The sequence below is a fragment of the Plasmodium cynomolgi genome, chromosome 14, assembly GCF_000321355.1.
Source record: "Plasmodium cynomolgi strain B DNA, chromosome 14, whole genome shotgun sequence".
NCBI classification, from domain to species: domain Eukaryota; phylum Apicomplexa; class Aconoidasida; order Haemosporida; family Plasmodiidae; genus Plasmodium; species Plasmodium cynomolgi.
In genome coordinates, this window is record NC_020407.1 from 2,162,715 (window position 1) to 2,189,406 (window position 26,692).

The 26,692-nt window shown below is 47.8% G+C and overlaps 7 protein-coding genes across 7 annotated transcripts; 4 read left to right on the forward strand and 3 right to left on the reverse strand.

Moving 5' to 3' along the window:
• Nucleotides 1-593: 593 nt before the first annotated feature.
• PCYB_145740 (asparagine-rich protein) lies at nucleotides 594-7,043 on the forward strand (the record flags this gene model as incomplete). The annotated part of the gene is made up of 1 exon (XM_004225045.1): nucleotides 594-7,043. One exon carries the CDS (start codon nucleotides 594-596, stop codon nucleotides 7,041-7,043), a length of 6,450 nt encoding a protein of 2,149 aa, XP_004225093.1.
• Nucleotides 7,044-9,065: 2,022 nt separating this feature from the next.
• Nucleotides 9,066-12,371, forward strand: PCYB_145750 (hypothetical protein; the record flags this gene model as incomplete). Its single annotated transcript, XM_004225046.1, has 3 exons — nucleotides 9,066-9,224; nucleotides 9,321-9,470; nucleotides 9,810-12,371. Coding segments are annotated over 3 exons (2,871 nt in total), but the record flags the coding sequence as incomplete, so codon positions are not given.
• Nucleotides 12,372-12,771: 400 nt separating this feature from the next.
• Nucleotides 12,772-14,592, reverse strand: PCYB_145760 (phenylalanyl-tRNA synthetase alpha chain; the record flags this gene model as incomplete). Its single annotated transcript, XM_004225047.1, has 1 exon — nucleotides 12,772-14,592. A coding segment is annotated over one exon (1,821 nt), but the record flags the coding sequence as incomplete, so codon positions are not given.
• A 2,747-nt stretch (nucleotides 14,593-17,339) lies between these two features.
• On the reverse strand, nucleotides 17,340-18,311 carry PCYB_145770 (chaperonin CPN60 mitochondrial precursor; the record flags this gene model as incomplete). Its single annotated transcript, XM_004225048.1, has 1 exon — nucleotides 17,340-18,311. A coding segment is annotated over one exon (972 nt), but the record flags the coding sequence as incomplete, so codon positions are not given.
• Nucleotides 18,312-20,964: 2,653 nt separating this feature from the next.
• Nucleotides 20,965-22,432, forward strand: PCYB_145780 (dihydrolipoamide dehydrogenase family protein; the record flags this gene model as incomplete). Its single annotated transcript, XM_004225049.1, has 1 exon — nucleotides 20,965-22,432. A coding segment is annotated over one exon (1,467 nt), but the record flags the coding sequence as incomplete, so codon positions are not given.
• A 1,304-nt stretch (nucleotides 22,433-23,736) lies between these two features.
• On the forward strand, nucleotides 23,737-24,772 carry PCYB_145790 (cytochrome b5; the record flags this gene model as incomplete). Its single annotated transcript, XM_004225050.1, has 3 exons — nucleotides 23,737-23,890; nucleotides 24,084-24,319; nucleotides 24,670-24,772. The coding sequence occupies 3 exons, from the start codon at nucleotides 23,737-23,739 to the stop codon at nucleotides 24,760-24,762; spliced, it is 483 nt and encodes a 160-aa protein (XP_004225098.1). The 3' UTR covers nucleotides 24,763-24,772.
• Nucleotides 24,773-25,040: 268 nt separating this feature from the next.
• PCYB_145800 (hypothetical protein) lies at nucleotides 25,041-26,156 on the reverse strand (the record flags this gene model as incomplete). Its single annotated transcript, XM_004225051.1, has 2 exons — nucleotides 25,041-25,507; nucleotides 25,655-26,156. The coding sequence occupies 2 exons, from the start codon at nucleotides 26,154-26,156 to the stop codon at nucleotides 25,041-25,043; spliced, it is 969 nt and encodes a 322-aa protein (XP_004225099.1).
• Between the last annotated feature and the right edge of the window lie 536 nt (nucleotides 26,157-26,692).

The window sequence follows — 26,692 nt, forward strand, 5'->3', positions numbered from 1 at the left end:
GTTTTATGTTTCATTCGACATTTTATGTCACTGTGTTTCGCCTTTTTTCCTTTTTTTTTTTGCGATCCCTTTGAGGTGCATTTATTGAGGTGTATAATTTTTCATTTGTGAGAGTAACACGGGCTCTCGTTTTATGGCCCACCCGTTAGTCACCTTTGCGCCTGTTTATTACTCTTCTCCACCCCCGAATACACATACGCGGCTACTCCACGTCCATGCGAGTCTGTTCCACCTCCATACCCTTTTTATGAATTTTTTTTTTTTTGAATTGACGCCAGTTTGATATTCCTCCACCACTACACATTACATTTCTTGTGAGCCATTAAATTGAACGCCAAGTGGAAGAACGAACCTTCCTTTTTGCATGATCACAAATTGCATGTGTTTATTTTTTTAATACGTTTACACAGCAGTGTGTACGCGTTTGCGATCTTAAGTAGTAAAAAATAAAAAAAAAAAAAAAAAAAACTAAAAATTAAAAAATTAAAAGGAAAAAAAAAAAAAAACTTAGCCATCGTGTCAGCAATTTTTTTTTATCACCATCTTCCAGCCCCCTGCCCTGCTGCTACCCTCTCACGTGAACACAGGAGAACATGGAGGAAAAGCACCAGGAATTAAATGCCCGTGAAGATGATCAGTGTGTGAAGAACTCGACCTCAGTGAAGCCGAACGATGATGCTGTAGCTGCAGCTGCAGGTGGAAAGGGAGGGAAAGGCAACAGCAGCAGCAACAGCGCCGGAGCGACTGCGATGGCTGGGACTAGTGGAGGTGCCGGTGGTTACCTGTTCAATTTGATAGATCGATTTAATAGCCTGAAAAAGGCTAAGCAGAAGGTGGGAGAAGAGGAGAGTGGTAACATGAAGGAGCCAAATGAGTGTAATGGTACTGAGCAGGACGGAGACATGAAAAAAGGAACGGATGAGGTGAGTCGCGATGGTGATGCACAGAAGGGGGTAGAAGCGGATCTCGTTGCGAAGAGTGAGAGCGGCAGTGGTAAGAAGGGTGTAGAGGAAGAGCCCGAGGAAGGGGTGGAAGAAGAAGACGGTAGCGAAGAAACTGGTGAGACAGGCGAGACGGGCGAAACTGGCGAGACCGCCGAAGGTGTGGAGGGAAGCTGCGACCAAGGGAACCCCCAAGATGAGATGGACGAGAGAGCAAGTGAACCCGTTTCATGTGCCAGCGGGAAGAAAGCGAATAGCAAGGGAGCTCGAGAGGACAAGGAGAAGCCAACCAACGCTGCGGACTCCGCCAAGGAAGGAGGTGGTGATACGAGCCACGAGAGTGGAAGCAACAGAGCGAAGAGTGGACCCTCCGATCGGGGTGTCTCAGATCGTTGTCTCCCCGAGAGTGATCTCCCCGAGCGTGAAAGCGGAAACTGCAATGAGGACCCCTTGATGAAAATTCTATGCGATAGGGAGCTAGCCAAAGTACAAGAACTAATTAAACAAATAAAAAAAAACGAAGAGCTGTACAATGACGAGCTAAACGGAGATCTATTCTTTCTCTACGACGAACTGTATCACACACTCCTCGACCGTCTAGAGTCGGCAAACTTGAAAAATAAAGAAATGAAAAAAATCATAAAAAGGGAAATGGAGAAGTTTAAAGAAAATCACAGCATCGTGTCGGACTACCTTAAGGGTTGCGAGCACGAGGTGAAAGCGATGTTGGTGAAAGCGATGCTGGTAAGTTGGGGTGACGACGGTGAAGAGGCTGATAAACAGGCTGGTGAAGAGGCTGACAAACAGGCTGGTGAAGAGGCTGATAAAAAATCCGGTGAAGAGGCTGACAAACAGGCTGATGAAGAGGCTGATAAAAAATCCGGTGAACAGTCTGATGAACGGGCGGATAAACGATCGGGTGAAGAGCCCCGCCAGGAGCCGGAGGAGAGCCAGCCAGCACCCCCCCGGCAACTCGACGAAGGAATGCTGAATGAAGTAAAAAAATCCTTTTACAAATACTTAGAGCAAAAATTGCATGACGATTATTATGACCACAGCGGGTTGGAAGAAAATTTGCTACACAACAGAAACCTCAGTTTGCTTTTCCTACTGTTTTGTCAAAAGCACATTATTTATTTTGTGGAGGAGGTATTTTCCAGCATGTGCCTAATTGTCGAGGAGGGTGAGAAGAAGGAGGAAGGTGAGAAGTGCAGGAATGAAATGAGCTCCCTCTTGAAGAGACTCAGCTGTATGAATGCCATTTTACATTTCCTAATCACGACGAATGAGCGGAACGGTGGTGTGTGCAGTGGTGTGCATACTACCGGCAGCGGCAGTGGCTGCATGCACGGATTGTACAGCGATAAGGCGTGCCACAGTGACATGATGCTCTGCGTAAACGGAGTAAACACTCAGATGCGAATGGATTTGGTGGAGAACAAGGATTACATCGACGTCAAGCGGGAGACGGAGGAAGTGGGTGAGAACGACGACGAGCATAACCACCTGCATAACCACCTGCATAACCCCATGCATAACCACCTGCATCAACATCACATGCACCAGCGGCTGCACCAACAGCTACAAGCGCACCAACAATTGCACCAACAGTTGCACCCTCACCAACAGTTGCATCCTCACCAACAGCTGCACGCGCACCATCTACATCATCACCACCACGAACTAGCCAATAAAAGCAATTTCAGCTCATTAAGCAATGGAAGCAACAAAACTAGTAAAATCAATAAGCTCAACTTAAACAAGAAGACGTCAAACTACTTCCGGAAGGACATGAACGAAACGCAGGTCAGTCTGTCAACCTGTTTAACGGATACATCCGTTGTGGATAAAAAGCTGCGTGATAAGAATGTGAAGAAGAAAGTCATGAACAACGAAAATGGTAGCAGCAGTGTAGTGGCGGCGAGCGATAAGGGAGGCTCTCTCCCCAAGAAGACCCCGTATCAAAACGCGGGCACTGGCAGCGCGAATGGGAGCGGCCATGGAAGCGGTCACGGGAGCGGTCACGGAAGCGGCAACGGAAGTCGAAGTGGAAAAAACACACAGGGGAACGGCGTGACGAACGATTACTTCAGCGACATGATGGTTTACATTTCGTGGGTTCCCAAAAGTGCTCGTTGCCAGTACCCATTGGAGCTACCAAAAAATTCGGCAGAGAGAAACAAGCTAGCGGAATACATAGAGGCAAAGGAGCAAATGCTATACATTCTCAAGCTAATGGGGTATGAAGAAATAGATAACATTTATTTCCACCCCCCAAAAGGATCCCATATCAAAATCAAGTTCAAAACGATGGCCTGTATGAACAAATTTCTGAAGGCTTATAAAAACACCCCTGATAAATGGAAGGAGGATATGTTTAATTTTTTTAACATCCCTTTGAGAAGCAGCATTTCTGTGAGGGATCTTCGAATTGAGAGAGCTGTTCCTAGATCATCTGCTGCGGAGTTTAAAAAAATTAAGAAAATGAGCAAGAATTATCACGACTTGTTTTTATTTAAGGACAATTATAATCTATGTGAGGATGGTAGTAGCAACACTTCCAAGATGGAGAAGGTGAACCTGCACTACGATGCGTTTAACAAGCATATCATTGTACATAATAATAATAAAGGCGGAGGGACTGCGGCTTCTGGTACTTCTGCTGGTGCTTCGGCTGCTGCAGTGGGAGCAGCAACAACGGAAGCGGCTGGGGTAGGGGTGGTAGTAACGGACCACCACCATCACCACAATGGAAACACCCATGTTGGCTTGAAAAAGAACGCTGATCAGAGAAAGACCTTTTCCAAGATGAAGGGCGTTATTGGATCCATGGGTGGTGGGGAGCTTAGCTCCGGGGTTGTGCATGGCGGCGTGGGTGGAGGTCGATCCGCCATGGACGACCTGCACAGCGCGAACATGGCTTTGGGCGTGGACGCCGCGAGTACCGCTTCGTATGGAGGCCTGGGCAGTTTTGGCGGTTTGGGAGGAGGCATGAACAGCGGCATGACGAACATCATCGGGGGGGTCGGCACCAGTAGTAGCCACCTGAACGGTGCGGGAAGTGGCATGAACAGTGGCATGAATAGCGGCATGAACAGCGGCGCGCATGCACACCACCCCTTCTCGGGCCACAACAACACCAGTAGCACCACCACCACTGCCACCGCAGTGATGATGTCCAACGGAATGCTCAACAAGGTTAGCGGAAGTAGCGGCAACGCTCTGCACGGAGGAGTTTATATGGGGGGGAAGACTGGCGGGAATAATGGCCGAGAGGAAGGAAGAACGTTCCTAGCAGGTACCCACATGGGAAGTGCAGCCGTGAGTGGGATTAGCGGCATGGGAGGCAGCGTGAGTGGGCACTACGGCAGTCATTTAGGAACTCACATGGGAGGTCATTTGGGAAGCCATGTAGGAAGCCATGTAGGAAGCCATTTAGGAAGCCATTTAGGAAGCCATGTAGGAAGCCATGTAGGAAGTCATGTAGGAAGCCATTTAGGAAGCCACATGGGAACCCACTTAGGAACGCACCTTAACAGCGACACATTCAACCACTGCTCCAGCGGAAGGATGCACAGCGGCTGCCTCAGTAACAAAGGAGGGAGTGGAAAACCCAGTTACCACATTAACCATAACAACACGATGTGCACGTCGAGGAGCTCCTCGAAAAATATGTACCTAATGAAGAGCGCGAGGAATGTGCACAGCAAAGGTAGTTGCATGGGAATGAGTAGCGATGCCGGTGGAGGAGGAACTGGAGGAGGGTCCTTTCTCTCCAGCTCCAAGTTCCTCGGTAGCGGAAGTGGTAGCAACAATAACGGCATGCATGTCATAAACAAGGATTTGCTCACCAATGGAAGTTACACCTTAAAGAAGCAGACTCACTACGCATCCTTCTCAAATAACTCCAACGGAAATATGAACTCCATGAATGACCATTTGTATGCCTTCAATAGTAGCGTCGGAAGTACGGCCAACGTGAATGGATTAAGTGGGTCGAATAACGCAAACCGTGTGAACGGATTAAACGACGTGAACAGTGCACACGCAATAAATGGAGGCACCATTGCTAGCACCGGAATAGGGAGCCACAATTACGGAAGCAGCAGCATCATTGTTAATAGCATTAACAATAACACACAGCATAGCAACAATAACAGTAATAATAATTCGACGAGAGGTACGCAGAACGGGACCACCAATTTGAATCACTTCTCGACTAGTGGACATTTGGACGCGGCGACACTGACGAAGGAGAAAAATATTTTGCGTGGATTTAAAAGTTCCTACATGGGTCTGGGCGCAGTAGGAGGAAGTGGAGTAAGCGGCATGGGTGGTAGCTTTGGAGCAGGAAGCGCGTATTCGGAGAACAACCTAAACAATAGCTGCAGCAACAGTTGTAGCAACAGCGTTATCAATAACAGCCACGGGTTTATGGGCTGCTCTCAAGGGAGAGTCGGCGGCGGAGAGTCTCTGAAGTCGCACAATGTGAATGGAAATGGCGGTGGGCATGGCGGTGGACATGGCAGTGGACATGGCAGCGGACATGGCAGTGGAAACGACAGCGGTAACGGCAATTGTCATAGTAACAAATGCGGATCCGATTTGGCTAGCCAAAAATATGGAACCCAAAATGATGACATGAAGGAAGACTTTAAAAACCTGATCAACATAGATTTTATTAACGACATCGACATGGATTTTGACGAGAAGAATAATGATCACATGTCTGTGCATAATGCTAGCGACCACAATAGTGGCAATGTGTGCAAAGGGTTCCACCACCTGCATAATAGACACACGAATAATGGGAAGCGATACAACGCGCTAGGCAGTTGCATGAGCGAAGGGCTCCTGAGCGGGAGCGCCACCTGCGTGGGGAACTGTCTAGGAGGCAGCTGCTTGGAGAACTGCCTAGGGGGAAGCTGCGTGGGCAGCTGCAACGGAAGCAGCAGCATCAAAGCGCGCGACTTCGACAAGTTTGACATGCTTGACGGGTTTGACAAGCTTGACGGATTTGACAAATTTGACAAGTTTGACAAATTCGACGGTTTTGACAAGTTTGACAAATTCGACGGTTTTGACAAGTTTGACGGTTTTGACAAATTCGAGACTTATGACAAATTTGACAAATTCGAGACGTACGCTAAGTTTGAGACGTATGACAAACTCCCCTTTGAGAACATGAGCCACGAGCCCAGCTACCGCATGAATGGGGAGGAGGACCAGGAGGGGGAAGAGGCAGAGGCAGAGGCAGGGGCAAGGGCAGATGCAGGGACAGGAGCAGGAGCAGGAGCAGGAGCAGATGCAGGGGCAGATGCAGAGGCAGATGCAGAGGCAGAGGCGGACAACTTCAACGACGAAATGAACCAGCGCGAAAACGAGTTTGCCTATTCGAATGCCAGTCTAAGCAACAACAATAAAGTTGGCAGTGCCTGCGGAGTGAGTGTCGATGATGGCGCTGGGATTATCCTATCTGAGGGGTTTAACAACTACTTCTGCGAGGAGAACCCCAAAAGTGTGTACAGCTATTATGGCAGTCCTAGCGGAGGAGGCGTAGGAGGAATGCCGGCACAGACTACCGCCACAGCCACCACTGGCAGCAAGATCAATAATTTGCATTTAAATTTGAGCGCAAATGGAAACAGCGGGCATAATGGGAGCTCAGGAATTTTGGGGGGGGAGGCCACGTTGAGTAATAATTACAGTGGAGTTATGGAGGCATCAGAGAATGGCCTCGGTACTTCTGCGGCAAACGGGTTGGCCAACTCTTCGGGGAACTCCACGACCAACTCGGTTGGCAAGAACGGCATGGCCAACACGACCTCCTCCCTTTACCGAAACACGATGACTCCCAAATTGTACATTGATGGGATCCCTGTGAACAGTACCTTTGGAAAGTATGACGAAGGAAACGTTTGCGAGCTAAAGAAGGAAGAAAAACTGAGAGGAGCAGGGGGTGCAGCAGCTGGCGGAGTGGCTGATTACGATTTAAAAATGAGCGAGGAGGATGCAAATAAAGGCTTCTTAAGTTACTCCTTTCAGTCCCCACGTGTTGACAACGAGCAAAATTTTTCGGACAATTACGTTAACTTCTTTTGATTTACACCCCCCATCTTCCGTCGCCTCTCCTTTAGAGAAACGGATTTTGACGAGGAATTGAGGGAGAGGATCGATCGACTCTCTCCATTTGAATGGTCAATGCCATTATGGCATACCCCCCCCCTGTTGTGTACACAACGGAGTTACATAGTAACAACGAACATATAATGGTACACCTTTGGTATGTTTTTTTTCAACCCACCTTTTTTTTTTTTATTCGAAAGTTGAAACTTGTTTAGTCCGCATGTGTGAACATGAGCCACACAAAGACAACACATTTTATCTTCATCGGTTGATTAATTGATTACCTTGCCGAGGTTTGACATTTGAAATTTTTTTTCCTTTTTCTTTTTTTTTAATTCATGTGAAGAATGCGCCCCTTTTTTGCGGAGGAGTTAGCCAGCCCCCCGATATTTTAGTTTGGTTGCTGCGGCTACATCGGGAGCGGCCCGTTTGTGCGAGCGGGATTATTTCCCCTTTTTTTTTTGAAGTTTGAGAGATGCCTTTCCTTTATTCGTTCAGTTGTATATAAGTATCCATGTGTGTACATATTTTTTTTTTTTATTTATTTGTTTATTTTTATTTATCTATTTATTTATTTTATTTTTTTTTTTATTATTGCCCCACCCCACTGCTTAATGCCTCTCACCCTTTTGCACGCGCGTGGCGCCACCGCTATGAGCTGCTCCAAGCTTTATCGACGTTCCCAAAAGGCCAATGTGTGTGACCTATCTCTCTCTTGCCCTCCCCCATAAACCTCTTTGTGCATTCTTTTGAAGTCAAAAATTTGTGAGGCAGTCTAATTTTGCGTGCCCCCGTGTTCATGTTGCTGTGCTGTTGTACGTGTACCCAAGATGTACCTGTATTGTATATTCATGCAAAATACCTGTGTGGGTTTTTTTTTAATTAAATTTAAAGAAAAAAGGAAACTGCTTAAATTTAAAAAAAAAAAAAACGTAGCTGTGTCAGGAGAGGAGGGTAAGTACACCCCTACCCCCGTATCATCACCACCATTTGGGAAGACACCGATTGGCATGCAGTGGGGGGAAGAAGTGCCTGTCCCCACGGGTGCCTAGACGTGACTAGGCTAATTTTTCCTTCTTGCATACGTTTAGCCTCGGCCACGCTGCGAAGATCGTTCATGTTTGCGAATTAGGCTCACCTGCGTTTGCGTACCCATATGCAATTGTGCAGGCGTTCTCTCCTTTTTCCCAACGTTCAGTTTAGCTTCCCCCCGGGGTGAGTCTTTCGTGGGGGAGCTCTACCCCCATGCTGTGCAATTAACTGCATCTTACAAGCGGAGGATGTCAAAACGCGTTTGGTTCTTCAGCGGAGGGGAGGACACTTTTTCCAAAAAAGGGTAGCTTTTTGTTTTTTTTTCTTTTTTTTGAGTGCGAAGTTGTTTCCTGCGGGTGGCAACCAAGTGATGGGGACGGCGGACAGAGGAAGCTGCAATGTTTCTTGTTCGTTCTGGTCCCCCACCCCTGTGCATTCGCTCCCTCGCGGGGGTGATCTGTTATGGCGCACCTGAGTAGGCAACACAGGTCGCATAAGCGTTGCAGCGCCACTTTGTAGGCCTCCCCAATGTTACATACAAATAATACCGGTGCGTAGATCTCCTTGGAACGCTTTATACCCTCCTTTATTTTGCTCTCCCCTTGGAAAAAAAAAAAAAAATCCCCATTTTGCCTACTTCCTCTCAATTCTGCTAGTCGTACGTTACGCTTCACCCGTTTGGCCAAACGAACTTTCACTCATCGGGGGGGGGGGAGAGCTAAACTGGGGCATTTTCTCGCCCAGAAAAAATTGCAAAAAAAAAAAAAAAAGGCGGAAAAGGCGATAAAGAAGAAAAAAATAAATCCCCCTTCCTCTTAACATTGCTCCCATCAGCATGTTCCCCCAGCCGCCCTTTACAGTGTACAACTTGCTAAGGGGGAGGGAGACGAACATGACGCTTTTTTTTTCCCATTTAACCTATTGCCACGTCATATCCTATTCCTCCCCTGTGCTGAAACCCTCAACATGCTGGACGAAAGGCAAAGAAACCTTGAGAGGTACTCCTTACATTTGGAAAAGAAGGACCTCGTTTTTAAAGGGAAAAAAAAAAAAAACGATTTGAAGAATATTTTATATTTCCCATCCTTGTTTTGGTTCAATGGGCAGTTTTGTCCCCCCATTCCCTACTTCACTTTTGACCGGCATGAGGGAGGAGGGACAGGAGGAGAAGTGGGGGATCCTTACCCCAAGGAAGAAAAAAAATCCCCATTTAGGGTTAATGTAACTGATTTCTTAACCTGTGGGGTCCACAAAAACAGTGTCATTATAAAGAAAGTCCTAAAAAATGAGGTCTTGAACGTAAGTATGTTTAGCGACATGAAGGTTATGGCATGCGTTTTTTATGTAAACATCGAGTATGTACTGGGTCTGGGTCCCTTCTTTGGCACAACGACGAATCCGTTTTTTTTTTGCTTATCCTTGGCTACTTTGGGGACGGAGGGCCATGAAACGGGGGAGACCCGGCGAGCGGTCAAGCGAGCGGCCCATCAAGCGGCCCACCAGGCGGCAAAACGGGGGAAGTGGTCAAACGGAGGGGCAAAAATCGGATCGTCAGCGTCAGCTCCCCTCGGGGTGGAAACCCCCTTACTCAGCTGCGACATAAGGAACGCCTTGGACACAGCCCCTCGAGAGCTCCTCCTCTACAACGAAAAGAAAGAAATACACCTCTTCGATTATGTAACAAATAAATCTCGTTTAATCACACGAGAAAAAATACAAGTGACGGCAATGCAGTTTACCTTTTTGCACATAAGCGAGCACAACAGTCTTTACAATAAGATGGAGACAGACGTGAACGAGGGGAGCATAAAGATTGTGGACCTCGACCACGTGGGGAAGCAGCTTTGGCACAAGAACAGGTACTGCTTCGAGATTCTGCAGGGGTGGTTGGACGGGGTCAGGGGCGGAAAGAATCACCCAAGTGGAGAGGGAGCCGCCCCCTGTGGGCAGTGCCGCGTGCAAAAAATTTTGCGGCGGATGTTCTACGTGCTGGTGTATGGAGACACTGAAGGAAACGTTTACTTCCTAATCCCGGAGAAGGAAATAAAAATAAAAAAAAACTTCAGAAGAGGGGAGAAAATACACCTCATCGAGACCAACGTGAAGGCCTACTTCAACACGGAAGGTGATAGCCGTATAGCCACGGTGTTGAGAAGCAATGTGCACATCTTTTTAGCCTATAGGGACTGCATCTTAGTTTTTAATTTCCCCTTGTATGAGCCCCTTTTGGTGGTGAACGTCGTCGATGAGGTGGTCTTCTGCCTCAGTGCTTGTCTTAACGAGCACGGCGAGGTGTACTTTGCCTTCTCCACGCAGAGGTGCGTCAGAATTGGGGAGGTCTCGCGGGGGGGCGACCTGCTCCAAGTAGAGGTAGACACCACGCAAGGGAGCGGCATCCAAGGGGATAACGCTAAAGAGTACACCACCCACGTGGATAACGCTAAAGAGCACCACCCTCAAGGGGATAACGCCAAAAAGCACCCCCCACAAGGGGACACAGCCCAAGTTCAGCACAGCGGGAACCACCCACACAACGCCAAGCAGCAAAAGAGCCACACCTGCGTGTGCTTCGGAAGGGACAACGATCTCTACATAACCAGCGGAGACAAGGGAATCATCCATAAATATAATTTAAAAAAAAAACAGATCACCCATAAGTATGACCCCCGATGTAAGAGAATTTTTCATTTATCTATCTGTACACTCCATGGACAAGATTACGCATACCTGTACGACTCGGAGAAGTTCCTTTGCCTCTTCCAACTAACCAAACAAAAAAATATGTACAAAATTTTTACCCTTTCTGTGTGGGTTTATCAGATCCTTTGTTTTCGAACCAACGTTATTTTCTCCCTTGGAAATGAAAACGTCTACAATTTGGAGGTCCGAAAGGAAGGGGGGAGTGGCGGCAAGGGAAGCGGCAGCAACGGCAACGGCGGCGGAAACGACAATCGCAACGTGCTCCTGACCAAGCCGTTCTACTCCGATCGGATGAGCGTCTGCACTTATTTGACGAATCACCCCCACCTACCCCTCGTAGCTTTTATAAACAAGAAACTGCAGTTTGGTGTTTTTTCCCTGGTGGATGCTCAAAGGAGAAGTGTCATCGTGCCGACTATACGAGAAAATGAGAAGGTATTTTCTCTGTGTTGGTTTAGTACAAGGAGACAATTAGAGGTGGTCGATTTTGATAGAGAGGGTGACGACCTCACCGTTGGAGATCCACTCACACTTAATCAGTTTGGAGATGCATGGAAAGGGGGAGGAGGTAGTGGTACTCCTCATCATGGTGAGGAGTACGTCGTTCCCCCTTTGTCCTCAAACCACGGGGGAATAACGCAAAATAGAGGAGGGAAAAATAAAAAAAAGGATAACAATACCCGAATCAACACACACATGGCACACCTAATACAGAAAAGCAGCTCTTACGATACACACCTGGCAGTGATGAATGAAGACACGATGTTCCTTTACAACGTCCTAACTAGCCAAGTGACAGACTTAAAGGATTATTTAAAAAAGGCAATGCCCCAATTTTGTGGAAAAAAGAATTTTCTCAAATCTACGATTTATCAAAAAGTATGCTACGTTTTTATCCTCTCAGAAAAAAATACGCTTTTTATCTTTGACCAGCATTTCACCCATTCTTTGCGAACCATGAGTGTAGACGATCGCATTGTCCGCTTCTACCTGCGCGATGGGTACCTCTTTGTTCACTCTAATACGTTTATTTATTTTACGTCCATACGGAACGCGCTCTCCCTCTTTTTTCCTGAGTTCACCCAAAGGGGGGGGGATGCTCAAGCTCAAAATTTACAACTCACGAAGGTGGATACAACAGAAACGTTTAAGATAACTCTTTTCGATTTTCTCTGTGTGGGGGGAGAAACGTACCTGGCTGTTTTTACCAAGCGGAAGGAGATTCTTGTGTATAGGATGCGCACGGGGGAGGGCGAGAACGAAGGGGAGGGCACTGCAAAGGGTACTACAAATGGTACTACAAACGGCACTACAAACGGCACTACAAACGGCACTACAAACGGCACTACAAACGGCACTACAAACGGCACTGCAAACGGCATGAGTGCGGACGCCCAGCTGGTCGCCCAGTTTCTCAGCTTTTACCAATTCGAACACTTAAACAAAGTTGGGAGCATCCTGAGCATGAAGTTTTTTTACTGTTCTGCCAAGCGGAGGACGTACTTAATTTTCGGCGGGTTGGAGCAGTTTCTCTTCTTTTGGGACTTTGCGAAGTATCCCCTCGTGCGGCGGGGATGAGCGGCGTGGGGGAAGTGAGCATCGTGGGGGAAGTGAGCATCGTGGGGGAAGTGAGCTGCGTGCGCGGCGTGAGCGGTTTGCCTTAAAGTGGGCGTGGGGAGATGGGCAAACAAAGGAGGTCACGTCTGTTCCACGTGGCTACCCAGCTGCCACCCCGCGGAGATCATCGAATGCTCACGTTGTACGTGCGAACGATCTCGCGCACCAACTGTTCGTGCAGCTCCTTCACGAGGCCTCTGAAGGTGTGCTGATCCTGCAGAAGGGGAAGGGGGAAGCGAAGGCGGTTGTGTGTGGATCAAGAATGGTTACAGCACTGAGTTGTGCCGAGTTGCGCCGCTTTGCTCCGCGTTGCACTGGATTACGACGCTCAACTTCGTTGAACCGAGCGACCTACCCGTATGCTCGCCGGCGCGGCGTACAGAAATTTGTACGTGTAACTGGTCCTGCCGGAGCCCTCATGGTTGAACACATCGAGAAGTATAACCCGCCTGAGCAAACGACTGCCGCCCACAGGAGGTGCAAAATGAAGAACCGTTTTTGTGAAAAGCTCCGTGTCCCACTTCGAGTTGACATAAAAGGATACATCTCTCTCCTCGTGCCGTACATTATATAAATTTAAAAAGTACAGAAAGGAGTCGCTCTTTGGTCGATTCGGATCCCTTTTCCTCGACAACCGATTCAGTAGTGCGTTCCTCAAATGGGTTCCCTCCAACTTGGGGGAATCTACTAGGATGTTTTCATCACCGGTGGGTTCTTCCCTCACAGCTGGCCCATTTGCTTGAACCGATGCATCTCCATTTGCTTGAAGCGACGCACCTCCATTTGCTTGAAGCGACGCACCTCCATTTGCTTGAAGCGACGCATCTCCACATGTCCCCCCCCCTGGAATGTCATCATGTCTAATCATATTTCCAACCGTGCCTATTCTCCCCCCCTCTGTGTTCATTTTTTTTGTAAATAAAGTATTCCCTCCCGTGTTTGTAATATACAAATATAGATCCCGTATTCTGTTGACGTCACAGATTATCATAGCCATTCTATCCAACCCTAACCCTATGGCTAAATAATCACCCACATCATACTGCTTCCATTTTTTAAAGAGAATTTTTTTCTTTAAGATCCCACAACCCAAAATTTCGACCCATTTGTCATTGTGATAAACTTCTGCTTGTAATGAATGGCTAGTAAAATCGAAGGAGTCCTTCTTTATCCTCCATTTGTGTGTCTTGCCAAAAATTGAATCCAACAGTGAACACAGAAAATATAGCAGCTGTTTTTTTTTCCCTACCAGTTCGTTTTTTATTTTTATATATATGTCCATTTGGTTAAAAAATGGAAAGTGCAATTTATCAATATTGTCTTTTCTGAAAATGTTCGAAATGATGAGGAAATTATCTCTTCCCCTGTATAGCTCTGGCGGCTCGCAGCAGGACTCTCTCTCCGCAGTCCGTTCTCTTCGATCGGCAGTTCGTTCTCTTCGATCGGCAGTTCGTTCTCTTCGATCGGCAGTTCGTTCTCTTCCCTCTACAGTCCGTTCGCTTCGCTCGGCAGTTCGCTCTCCTCCCTCTGCAGCGTTTCCGATGCCCCCGTTTTGGCAATGCTCGCGCAAGGGCAGATGGGGCACTTCCCCCTCCGTTGCTTCTTCAACAGCGCATTCACTTCGTATAACCGTTTGCTTGGTGGACATGTCCCCATTTGGTGTCCACCCCCACTGCGGATTGGAACACTCCTCCGTCCTATGCCACACCCCACAATGTGGAGGAACGTGCCTCCCCTTCTGTTCCCCCCTTAGCAAGTGACACACATAGGGAAAGAGAGACGTCGCCTGGGGGATGTACAAAAGGGAATCCGAAAAGTAAAAGTTATTCCTCACAGACGTGGTATCATTCGTGTTCTTAATCAAAATATCATTAAAGCATGAATTCCTTTGGTACAGCGGGCACTTGTTATAAACTACCCAGAAGGAAGACTCCCTTTTTAAGTAATCAAGGATCCTTGTCGTTACATGCTGTATGGGGTGATTCTTAATAGTGTACACATATTTAAATCTGCCATAATTTATTATGTCATTTTTTACGTGGTAACTGTTGCTCAGTTTTGACAGCGTGAAATTACTTATGCAGTGGTGAGGGGGGTTAAGACCGCTGTAGCAGCGCCTAAGTTGCGTGAGAAAGGCGGCTATTAAGAAGGTGTGGAGAACAAAGAAGAGGCGCATTTCAGAGGCAGGAAAAAAGGAGAAGGCCCCTGGGGAAGGGAACCACGAAAAGGAGCCGCATATAGAACCAAACGGCGGAGTTTCATCGTTCCTTCGCGCATATCCCCATTCTGCATTTTCTCAAAATTTTCAAAATGTTAAAAAAAAAAAATGCCTGAATAGTCAGCACAATTTCGCGCTTTTCAACAAAATGGCTAAAAAAAAAAAAAAAAAATTTTTTCTCAATTTTGCCTGAACCGTTCATACAAAAATGTGGCGACTTGCTCTCCCTCGCGTCGTTCTGCAGTTCGCGGTAAGAGGGCACACAAAAGGGGCATATAACACATAGGTGCCGCAGCCTGCGAGCAGGTCATACTCGACAAGTGACGCACGATACGTGACGCACGACACGTGAGACATGCGTATGGGTAAAGCGTGCTGCTGTTTCGCCAGTCGATATAGCATGGCTCTGCGCACGTTCGCGTCGCTGTGCTACTCGAGTTGAGAAAAGTGAATTAAAAAAATCAAGTTAGGAAGGCTAAAATTCGCCGTGGAATTTTCCCGTTTTGAGATTCATACCGCCCCGAATGTGCGAAGAGGGGGGAATAGCTGATGGGGTGAATGACCGAAGGGGTGGATAAACCAGCGCGCTGTTATACGCGCGCTCGAGTGAACAATTAAGCGCAATGGGCTAATGCAGGATTGATTAATTATCTTAAAAAATAAAAAGGCACAGGGGCACGCCATGCAAAAGTGCAAATACAATTGCGCGTGCGCGTGCACACACGTTTGCTTATTAAAGGGGTAAAAAAAAAAAAGGAAAAAAAATTGACAGGGTAAAATAGAGCGGCTTACGGGGGAGGCAAAGGTGCCGCGCTCACGACCGTTCTGCTAATTTCTTCGATCTCTCCGTTGTGCGAACCATGCGAGTGTGCTTCCCACTCGTGGCGGTTGCACCCGTCGTCTTCGTCGTCTTCCTACTGATCGTAGTTGTACCCGCCGCCTTCCTCCACTTCCTCCACTTCCTCCCCTTCCTCCACTTCCTCCCCTTCCTCCACTTCCTCCCCTTCCTCCCCTTCCTCCCCTTCCTCCTCTTCCTACTCATCGTAGTTGTACCCGTCGTCTTCCTCCTCTTCCTCCTCGTCGTCCTCTTCGTCCTCCTCGTCTTCCTCTTCCTCCTCATCTTCCTCTTCCTCCTCGTCGTCTTCATCCTCCAGGTCATCCTCATCCTCCTCATCGTCCATAGGGTCCAGTTTTCTCCTGTATCCTCCAGCCCGTCTATTCTTGTGCAGGTAGTTGGGCGAGCTGATACTTGAATCGAGGATTCCCTTGTCCTTCTTCTCACTATCTACCATCATACACTCCGTGGTTAAGACCATACTTGCTATACTACAGCTATTCTTAATAACACTTATGATGACATTGGTGCTGTCAATAATTCCGTTTTCAACCATATTCACAAATTTATTTGTATTAACATCGTATCCAAATCCATATTTGTCCTTCGAATTTAAAATAATTTTCACTACGTTTTCTCCATTCACTCCTGCATTGTCTGCTATTTGTTTAGTAATTACATCTAAGCTACTGACTACTATACTTGATCCCATTTTTCTGAGCTCCATTTCGGATTCTAAATTGCCCACTAAATCTAGATATTTTTTATCTTCTTGGTTTCCTGTGTTTTGAAGTTCTTCTTCAATTTTCTTGTGTATTTCGTTTAAGAAATTCGATTTTATTATTTCCAGATAGGTGACTCCTCCTCCTGGGACATAACCAATGTCTATTGCGCTCTTTACTGCATTGGTTGCATCCTCATATTTAAATTTCCTCTCCTTCTGTTCCGTTTCTGTATTTCCTCCAATTAAAATTTTGGCAATACCACCTGACAAGGCAGCTATTCGTTCATTTAATTTTTCTTTGTCATATTTGGATGTAGTTTCTTCAAACTCTTTCTTTAAGACTTTAATCCTTTCGTCTATCTGATTTTTGTGTTCCTCTTTGGTGATTAAACTCGTTCTATCCTTTTTCACAATGAGTGTGTTTGCGCTTCCCAGTAACGTGAGGTAGTTGTTGTCGAAGGAGCTCATGTTATTGTGTAGGTTATTCAGGTCTAGACCCACGTCTGCACTTATGTACTTGCTGTTTGTCACGATACACAGATCCTTCAGGTAGTCCTTTCGTCTGTCTCCGAAGGAGGGAGCTCTTATGGGGACCTGCAACGGGGGTTTTGTTAATAACGTTAGGGGTGTTTTTTTTCACGCAAATTGTTAGGTGGTTCAACGTGGCGCAGTTTGGAGCAATACGGCACTCTCTTCACTAGCATGAGCGGAGGAACGGACGTAACGCGGCGAACCCCTTCGTGAGAAGTCGGCACCACGGAAGGGACTCTGCCTCGGGCGGGTTTTCCCCCATGTGGGAGGACGGTACCATAGAAGTAACCCTGCCTTAGGGGTTACTCTACTTCTGCGCCCTCTCCGCTTTTTTGTGTCTCCACTTTTTTTGCGCGCAAAAAAGGGGGGAATTTTGCGCAATCTACGCGTGGAGAGGGGTGGCGGCGCGAGCGGCGAGAGCGGCAGTGTAGCAGTGTTGCAGCGTAGCAGTGTAGCCGCTTATCAGAGTAGCCGCTTATCAGAGTAGCCGCTTATCAGAGTAGCCGCTTATCAGAGTAGCCGCTTATCAGAGTAGCCGCTTGTCCGCTTGCTCGCTTGTCTGCTTACCACTTTGATGGCGCCCTTGAGCTTGTTTATGATGAGCGTCTGGAGCACCTCGTTGCTGAAGTCATCCGCGATGATGCAGAGCGGCTGCTTGTTCTTCGCGAAGATCTCCAAAATGGGTAAAATGGACTGAATATTGTCGATGTTTTGATCCGTGATGAGAGTAGAAACGTTATTGTATTCAATGTGGTCTTTATTTTCATTGTAGAGAAGGTAGGGATTAATAATTCCTCTGTCAAAATTGTATCCTTCTGTGAACTCTAGCTTGTCATTAATATCGGCATTATCATCCAAAATGATGGCAGCGTTTTTCCCCAGCTTGTCATATGCATTGGCAATGATGCTCCCCATATGTGTGTCGTTATTACTTGCAATAGTAGCGATATTTAAAATATCCTTATATGTTTTAATTGGAGTGGAGAGTGACTTAATTTTTTCGATAATCATTTTGGAAGCTAGCTGTATTCCTTTTTGTATTGGAATGGGATTGTGATTCTTGTTAACTTGCTCAATACCCTTCCTTGTGATGGTAGCTGTCATTAGGGCTGTAGAGCTCGTACCATCTCCTGCTTTATCATTGGATATGTTGGTACTCTCCTGCATTAACTTCACTCCATTATTTCTCTTCCTGTCCTTTAATGATATATTTTTTGCAATCGTTACTCCATCATTAATTATTAATGGACTTCCATACTCTTTTTCAAGAAGCACGTTTCTTCCTCTCGGACCCAATGTCAGTTTTACTACATCTGAGACGGTTAGAATGCCTCGTAGCAACTCATTTCGACATTCGTTTCCGTAGATGATATCCTTTCCTTTAACTTTATTTTCGGTCATTTTGGCCTTCACGTAGTTTTCCTTCCTCCTGCTTATGAGCTTGCTGTTAATGTATTTGAGTCTTTTGCTGAGGAGTCCCCTGCGCTTGCTGCATACTCCCCTCTTTCGCTTGACGCTTTGCCCGCACTTGAGCAGGCAGCCCAGCAGGGCCACCAGTAGGAGCACTGCGGCGTGCCTCGCGTGCATCTGGCGGGAGGGGCCTATTCAGGTGGGAGGGGCCTATTCAGGTGGGAGGGGCCTATTCAGGTGGGAGGGGCCTATTCAGGTGGGAGGGGCCTATTCAGGTGGGAGCAGCCTATTCGGGTGGGAGGAGCCTATTCAGGTGGGAGAGAACCCCCGGCAATCTGTTTCGCCTCACTGGCTATGCCTCCTCACCACTGTAACCGTGTAGGTGAACCGCGCACAGCTGGGAATGTGCTTCCCCCCTCCTGCCTTTTCGCACACTTGCAAAAAAAAAAAAAGGTGTAAGCACGTACCCTCTATTCTTCCACGTGCAGCGGGGGGGAGGGGTAATCACTGTTTGGGATCACTCTCCTAGGTGACACTCTCATGTGTAGGAAAAAAAAAGGCCAAAAGAGCGCATACACTTGAGGGGATTTATCTATATGTGCCACTCCACAAACTTGGGGGCCTCAACAAATGAGTTACGTCAATGCCGACTGCCTCGAATTACATTTATGCCTCGACTAACGGCGCGGTTATTCGCATGCGTGGGGAGAGGCATAACTCCGCGGTTGGAAAGTGGCTTGTGGAGACTTGTTCGCAGCTTTTTTTTTTTTTTTTTTGTTACTACTTTGTACTGGGTGACACATGAAAAAAAAAAAAAAAGCATCACCTGCGTTGTGTCATTTGGAAAGGAAAAAAAAAAAAAAGGGAGAGCATTTGCGAATGGAGAAGCACATCATATGCAAGCGCAAGCGCAAGAGCAAACGGAAACACGTGCACGCATGTGTCACCTACGAAGGAACGCTTCTTTTCTACCCGTTGGGGGCAGGGCCACTACGTGACAAAACACGCTACTTTTTCCCTTCAACGTATACCCAGGCTGCTTCTGCATCATATACGGGGAGAATCGCCTCCCACGGCGTCGCGGGAAGAAGCGGGGCAACGTCACCACCGCACGCTTTGCGGCACACCCCGCCTGCGTAGGGGACTGGCGCCACTCTTCCGTAGGTTAACCTATTTCGCCGCTCTCCCGCAGGTTAACCTACTTCGCCGCTCTCCCGCAGGTTAACCTACTTCGCCGCTCTCCCGCAGGTTAACCTACTTCGCCGCTCTCCCGCAGGTTAACCTACTTCGCCGCTCTCCCGGAGGCTTCTCCAACTCGACGCTCCCTCTTATGTTACCCCATCTCGATCCTCGCTCCTTTTCCCCCGGTTTGGCCCCTCACGCCTGTGTGCACGGCCTGGCCACGCTCCGGTGCCCTTCATTTTTTGCGGTACAGGGGGGGCACAACCCTCCCATGGTGTGCTTTTCCCACGCACGTATGCCTGGCTTGTTTCCGGCTTGGGCTCAAGCCACTGCACAAGGGATTCCCTGGAGGTTTCCTTCTCTTGTTTAACGGATGGTCTCCCCGGATAGGTCACTCCCCCGATAGGTTACTCACCCGATAGGTTACTCACCCGATAGGTCACTCCCCGGATAGGTCACTCCCCCGTTGGCACTTCCCCAGATTGGTATCCCCCGCAATGAAACTTTTTTTTTAACGCACAAGTATGCCTCATTCACACGGATGTTTTTCCCTGTGCCTTCGCTCCATTCTCCGTTAACTCGTTTTTTCCCCCGCTTTACCGCCTCGCAGCTTTACCACCGCATAGCTTTACCGCCTCGCAGCTTTACCACCGCATAGCTTTACCGCCTCACGGCTTTACCGCCTCACAGTTTTATCACTTCCCAGGTCGACCGCTTCGTTCGTTCCCCACAGGACCAACCACCACGCGGACTCGAATAAGTGAACAGATCGGCAGCTGGCCAGGGATTACACCCTTTGACAGAGCTTTGTTTGCACGCGTATGTGCACTTATGTACGTGCGCCAGTTCGAGCGGCACCCGAAGGAGGCGATCCCTTTTAAAGGGCTAAGAGCCCCCCAGATTCACGCATAGCTTAGCTTCGCATCTCTTAGTACACAGTTGACGCCGACCGCCAACACCTCTACGACATACACCATACACGCGTCCCTCGGTGAGGCCTCAAAATTTAGTCCCCCTGTCGTTTGCACAGCAAAGAAAGCACAGTAAAGAAAGCACAGCGAACGAAACATAGCAACAGAGCGCTCGCTCCACTTGCGCGCACGTCGCACGTATGCGGGTCTTCCAAGTAGCCGCCACCCTGGGGCACACGCCCAAGTGACCCACATTCTGTAACCACCCTTTTTTACTCCCAAACTGTTTCTACTCCTCCCTTCTTCGCAGAACGTAAAACTCCAAAATGAACGCAGTTGTGAGCAGAACGAGGGTCGTCTTATTTCCAGGCCGGAGGCACTTCTCTTCATCAAAGAAGGAGTAACTTACTTTGGCGCTCCACGGGCGGGCGACGTTCGCTCGCGGAACATCGAGTTGTGTTTTACCCCCTGTAGATTTTGTTTTGCGTGCCCACATGGTTGTCCGTTTTGTTGCATCATATTTGATGGTTCTTTCGTCCTGCCCATTTTTGCCGTCCATTCGTCCTGCCCATTTTTGCCGTCCATTCGTCCTGCCCATTTTTGCCGCCCATTCGTCCTGCCCATTTTTGCCGCCCATTCGTCCTGCCCATTTTTGCCGCCCATTCGTCCTGCCCATTTTTGCCGCCCATTCGTCCTGCCCATTTACCTCCCACCTGCCTCCCACTTCCCCCCCCCAGCTACGACGTGATAGTGATAGGCGGCGGCCCGGGTGGGTACGTGTGCAGCATCAGGTGCGCGCAGAACAAGCTGAATGTACTGAACGTGAACGAAGACATGAAGCTGGGAGGCACATGCCTGAACAGAGGCTGTATACCCTCCAAGTCCCTACTGCACATTGCACACAATTATTACGAAGCAAAAAATAAGTTCAAGCAAAGAGGTATCATCGTAGATAATGTACAGCTGGACGTGGAGACTATACACAAGCACAAAAACAAGTGTATGGGAAATCTAGCGGACGGAATAACATACCTGTATAAGAAGAACAAAGTTAACCACATGATAGGACATGGAAGCATCGTAGATGGAAACACCGTCTTGGTAAACTGTGAAGGGAAGGAGAAGCTGGTGACAGCAGAACGGATTGTTATCGCTACAGGGTCAAAACCGATAGAAATTCCACTCAAAAGGCTCAATGATAATAATGCCAAGGAAGCAGAGACTGTTCAGGATCTCCTACTTTATGATCACCAAGTGATACAAACATCAGATGATATTTTGAGCTTTAAAAAAATCCCAAAGAAAATTTCCATCATTGGTGGTGGTGTCATAGGGTTAGAAATAGGTTCTGTTTTTGCTAAAATGGGTTCAGATGTTCTCATATTTGAGTATAATAACAGGTTATGCACTTTTTTAGATGCAGATGTAAGCAAAGTACTCCAAAAAACGTTGGAAAAAATAAAAATAAAGTTTGCCTTTAATACATCAGTAATAGGAGGTAACATCGAAAATGAGGAAGCTACTTTATTTGCTCAAAACACAAAGACAAAGGAAATACAAAAAGTAAAATCTGATGTGGTTCTCGTCTGTGTTGGTAGGAGACCCAACTTTGATAATCTTAACTTGGATAAAGTAGGTATCCAATTGGGAAAAAACAAAAGGATTCAAGTAGATGAGTCTTTCGGTGTTACATCTCATCCTAGTATAAAAGCCATCGGGGATGCTATCGACGGACCTATGCTTGCACACAAGGCAGAGGAAGAAGGATACATATTAGCAAACATCCTATTCAGCGAATTGAAGTTAAACAAACCAAAAAAATCGCACATTAATTATGACCTTGTACCAAGTGTTATATATACCCACCCAGAGGTAGCTAGTGTAGGTCTAAATGAAGAAAGGTGCAAAGAAAAGAACCTCTCATTCAAAGCAGTTACCTTTCCATTTGCTGCCAACAGTAGGTCTAGAACCATAGATGATTTTGATGGATTGATTAAGCTCCTTGTTGAAAATGAATCCAACAAAATTTTGGGTTCTCAAATTGTTGGAAATAATGCTAGCGATTTGATTCTTCCTTTGTCCATTTATGTTGGAAGTGGAGGATCCTCCAAAAGTCTGAGTAAGGTTATTTATGCCCACCCCACCTTCTCCGAGGTCATCAAGGAGGTCGCGCTGCAGTCCTTCGACAAGGCCATCCACATGTGAGTTGCCCCGTCGTGGAGAGGGGGAACACATACAGCAGCTTCTCCCCAAGCGTGCACTGCCGTGGGGGCAAACAAGGGTGGGGGCCACTCGAATTGTGCACGCCGCAGAGGCAGAGGCTGAGGCTGAGGCTGAGGCAGGGACGCCCGCACGTGCAAATGAATGCATACCAGTGGGTGTGCCTACCTGTGTGTGCCTACCTGTGGGTGCCTACATGTGTGCATCTACCCGTGTGTACCTACCTGTGTGTATCTACCCGTGTGTGCCTACCTGTGTGTATCTACCCGTGTGTGCCTACCCGCGTACGCAGTAATGCCCGCACAGCTTAACCCGACGCGAAGGCAGCTTTTTTTTTTTGCCGACGAGGCGGAAGAGACACTCGAAAGGAGCATCCCGTAGTGAAGCATAAAGCCACTCCACTGCGATGCGCACGAAAAAACCGCACCGAAGTTTGAATCACTCCATTGCGGTGCGCACAGCAAAACTGCTCCTAAGTGTGCTCCTAAGTGTTCTCTTAAGTGTGCTCCTAAGTGTGCTCCTAAGCGTGCTCCTAAGCGTTCTCCTAAGTGTGCTCCTAAGCGTGCGCCCAAGCGATTATCACCCGCGCGAGCGTGGAACGGTATGCACAAGCGAAACGGAAAGCTCCGCCCATAGGGTGAAACGCGTGACACTTGCGCAATTCGCGAAAAGAGATTGCCAACACGATCACCACACGGGCGAAGCGAGCGATCCGATTAACTTTCTTCCCATATAAATTGCAACATCCGTTGCATCGAAAACTAGCCATTCGGGAAATTATGAACGGTCAGGTGATTTTGCAACAAAAAAAAAAAAAAGGCTAGCCAAAAGGGAATCCACCCAACGCAAATCACTTCGCACGAAGCTTAAAACGACGCTGCGGTGAAGAAACGAAAGCACACCCCCACCTACGTAGTTTCCACTTTTATTTTAAATGGATTTCCCCTGCGCATTCCGAATTCGACGAAGAACATTACTTTCCTGTTCCCCTGCGTGAATCTCCCCAAAAGGGGGAGGGGTCACACAAACAGCGGTACGTAGTAACTCCACCTCCCAGCTGCTCAGACGTTTGTCAGTGTAGTTAGAGAGTGAGCGACAGTTCTGTTAGCTATCGAAGGTGTGCCTGAGTGTTTTGCATTTTTTTTTTTTTTTTTAAGCATGCCCAGGTGCCGCATCAAGCGTATGCAAAGATAAGCTCTCGTGTAGGCAGATCATCGCACGTGTAGGAAGACCATCGCACGTGTAGGAAGATCATCACAAGTGTTGTTACACCCCGAGGAAGCGTCAACATGGCAAGGAAAAAACTCAAAGTGATCGGCGACAAGGATCTCCAGAAGCTGAAAGGGGAGTCCAAATGTTGCATCATTATAAACGACTTGGTGTACGACGTCACTGCGTTTTTGGAACATCCCGGGGGGTTCGAGGTTCTCAAGGAGCATGATGGTAGGGGAGGGTCCGTCCGCCCGCCAGGCGCGTGTATGCACCAAATGATAAGCACTGTGTGATATGCACTGTGCTATATGCATTGTGTGTGTGGATCACCAAATGTAACCTTCTACACGTGGTCCCTAACGTTTGAAGAGTGACGCATCCCGATGCATGATCACCCCTCCTTTTCACCATTTCCTTTCACCAGGAAAAGACGCAACGGAGGCCTTCCGCCAAATAGGCCACTCTGCCAACGCGCAGAAGCTGATGAAGACGTTCCTAATTGGCATTCAAAAGAACTCAGCCCTCTACAACAAAAAGGCGGACACAAAGACGGTGGAGGGTAAGAAGGAGTTCGTGTATTACTCCGAGGAGGAGATAAAGGAGGAAACCGAAGCGGTGGCAGGAGCGGAAGCGAATGGGAAGGCCCCTAAAGAGGAGAAGGTTAGCATTGAGATGTGTCTCATGGACGAGGAGTGACCTTCCGAGGCACCGCCCTCCGAGACGTCCGTTCGTATGTCAAAATGTGCGTGTCAATAGATGCGCGTTGTTACGAGTTCGGGGAAGACAAAAAAAAAATTAATAAAACAAAAAAAAGAAAAAAAAAGTGCGAACGAGCATGCGTTATGCATGTGCGCCTGATCGCCAAATGGCACAAAAAGAGGTGCAAACGGTTGGCAAGCGGGTGGTTAGCAAATGGCAGGTATATGCCCCTAGCTGCCCCCAAGCTTCCCAGCGCGTACACTACTACACTGAATTATAACTGCACTATAACTACACTACCCCCCTTGCAGCCCCCAGAGGAAGAAAAAGTAAACTACCCCCTTGTGGCATTCGCCATCCTCCTCTTCAGCATTACATATTATTTTTTGTTTTTACAAAAATAAACACCAACTTGTGTCCTCCACCTTTATCTGGAAAATCACGCTACTCAACTGTTGTATGCGTGTGCAAAAAAAAAAAAAAAAAATAAAAAATAAAAAAAAAAAATTTATTCACCGATCCTTCGTTTGAAAGGGATCCACATTACGACGCAGGGAAGTAGACTCACTTTTATCAACACCATAGGTGGGCACATCGCTGGGGTTCCCTCTCCAACCACAATGTAATGAATGGCATTCCCTGGTCGTCACATCCTCACAATAGGCATGCATCTCCGCCCCGTCTACCTCCCCTTCTTGAGGTACTTCTGGTCAAATATGCTACTCTTCTTTTTTTTTATCAAGCTACTTTTGGCAAGTTTGCGTTTAATCGGGGGGTCCTTCCCTTGGCGGTCCTTACTGCGGTGATCACTCAGCCGGACGCCTCCTGCCTGGGTGCCCTCTGCCTGGGCGCCCCTGCCCCGCCTGAACTTCTCCCCAAAGCGCACATACTCCTTTACGACCACCTCCTCAAGGGGGTCCCCCCCTTCCACAATGTCTATAAAAATATTTTTCCGCTTGCGCTCTTCCAGCTGCTGAATTTTTTCTTTTTTCATGTCCCTTAATTGCTTCCTCAGATTACTGTTGCAAAAAAAGTCATTTTTCATAATGTGGTTTCGTCGATAGTTTTCCTTGATAACGTCGTTTATGTTTATGTGTTCTTCGTTTTGGGAGTCGTCCTCATTCGAGTGATCCTCGTTGTGGAGTTCGCCTCCGGAGGAGTCATCGCTGGGAAGTTCATCGGATGTCTCACCTGAACCAAGAGGTTTCCCCCCCGCATGTGTGGCTTCCTCACCCCGCTGCGTAGCTTCTTCACCCCGCTGCGTTGCTTCCTCACCCAGCTGCGTAGCTTCCTCACTCCCGTGCGTGGCTTCTTCACCGGAGCGCCCCTTCCTCCGGAGGGCCTCAACTTCTAACAGCAGAAACGGGTTTGTTTTTTTTTTATTTTTTTCAAAGTCGATGGAGTTAACATTATTGCGTCCCTGTTCCGTTAAGACATTTTCGAACTGCTCGTTTTTTTTTCTGGCTCCCTGGATGACATCGTACGAGCAGTCCTTTGGATTCGTTTCAAAGGCAATTATATTTAGGCATTTCTTGCACGTAAAAGTGAAGGAATAAAATGGGGTACTCAAGTAGAACCCTATTTGTCTCCTCTCACTGTTGAACCTCTCTCCTTTGTACACATACGCTTTGCATTTCGTACATATAATGGTGTACGGCACTTCAAATTTGATTTCGCTGTAGTCCTTTTTGATTTTGTTTCTTTTTTTCTCCTCCTTCTGCTTCTTCTTCTTGATGCGCTCGTCCTCCACACTACCGTAGTAGAAGTTGTCCGCCCTGGACGCCTTCAGCGACAGCATGGCGGGGTGCAGCGGCGATGCGAAGCGGAGTTAAGCGGCGGGGTGTCGGGGGCGTGGAAGCCACGTGACAACGACGTGGCAGCGGCTTCGCAGCGACTTCGCAGCGACGTAACCGTGGCTGGTCGAACACAACAGCGGCCGCCAAACCAGGCACTAACTCGCGTGTACCCCTACGCTGCGAATCACCTCCGCATTTTTTTCGCCACCCCGACGTTACGGCATCGCCGCTTTGGCTTCGAAATGGGGGGCACGCCGAGCGCTGGCTTCCCGCTCGAGAAGGGAGCCAGCCCTGAATCCTCCTTCGCTCTTACGCGGACGGGAGCGGCCGCGTAATCGTAAAGAAGGCAGAAAGGTTATACGTGCGTATATACGTGCATATATACCTGCATATACACGTGATATACATATGTACGTGCGGCCTGCTCACGAGGGCGGGAAGTGACCCTCCCCTGCTGGATCCGCCAAGTTTGAAATTTCCCCTTCTCCACTTACAGAAGTAAAAAGGGGGGAAGAAAAAAAACGAATCTACTTTTTTT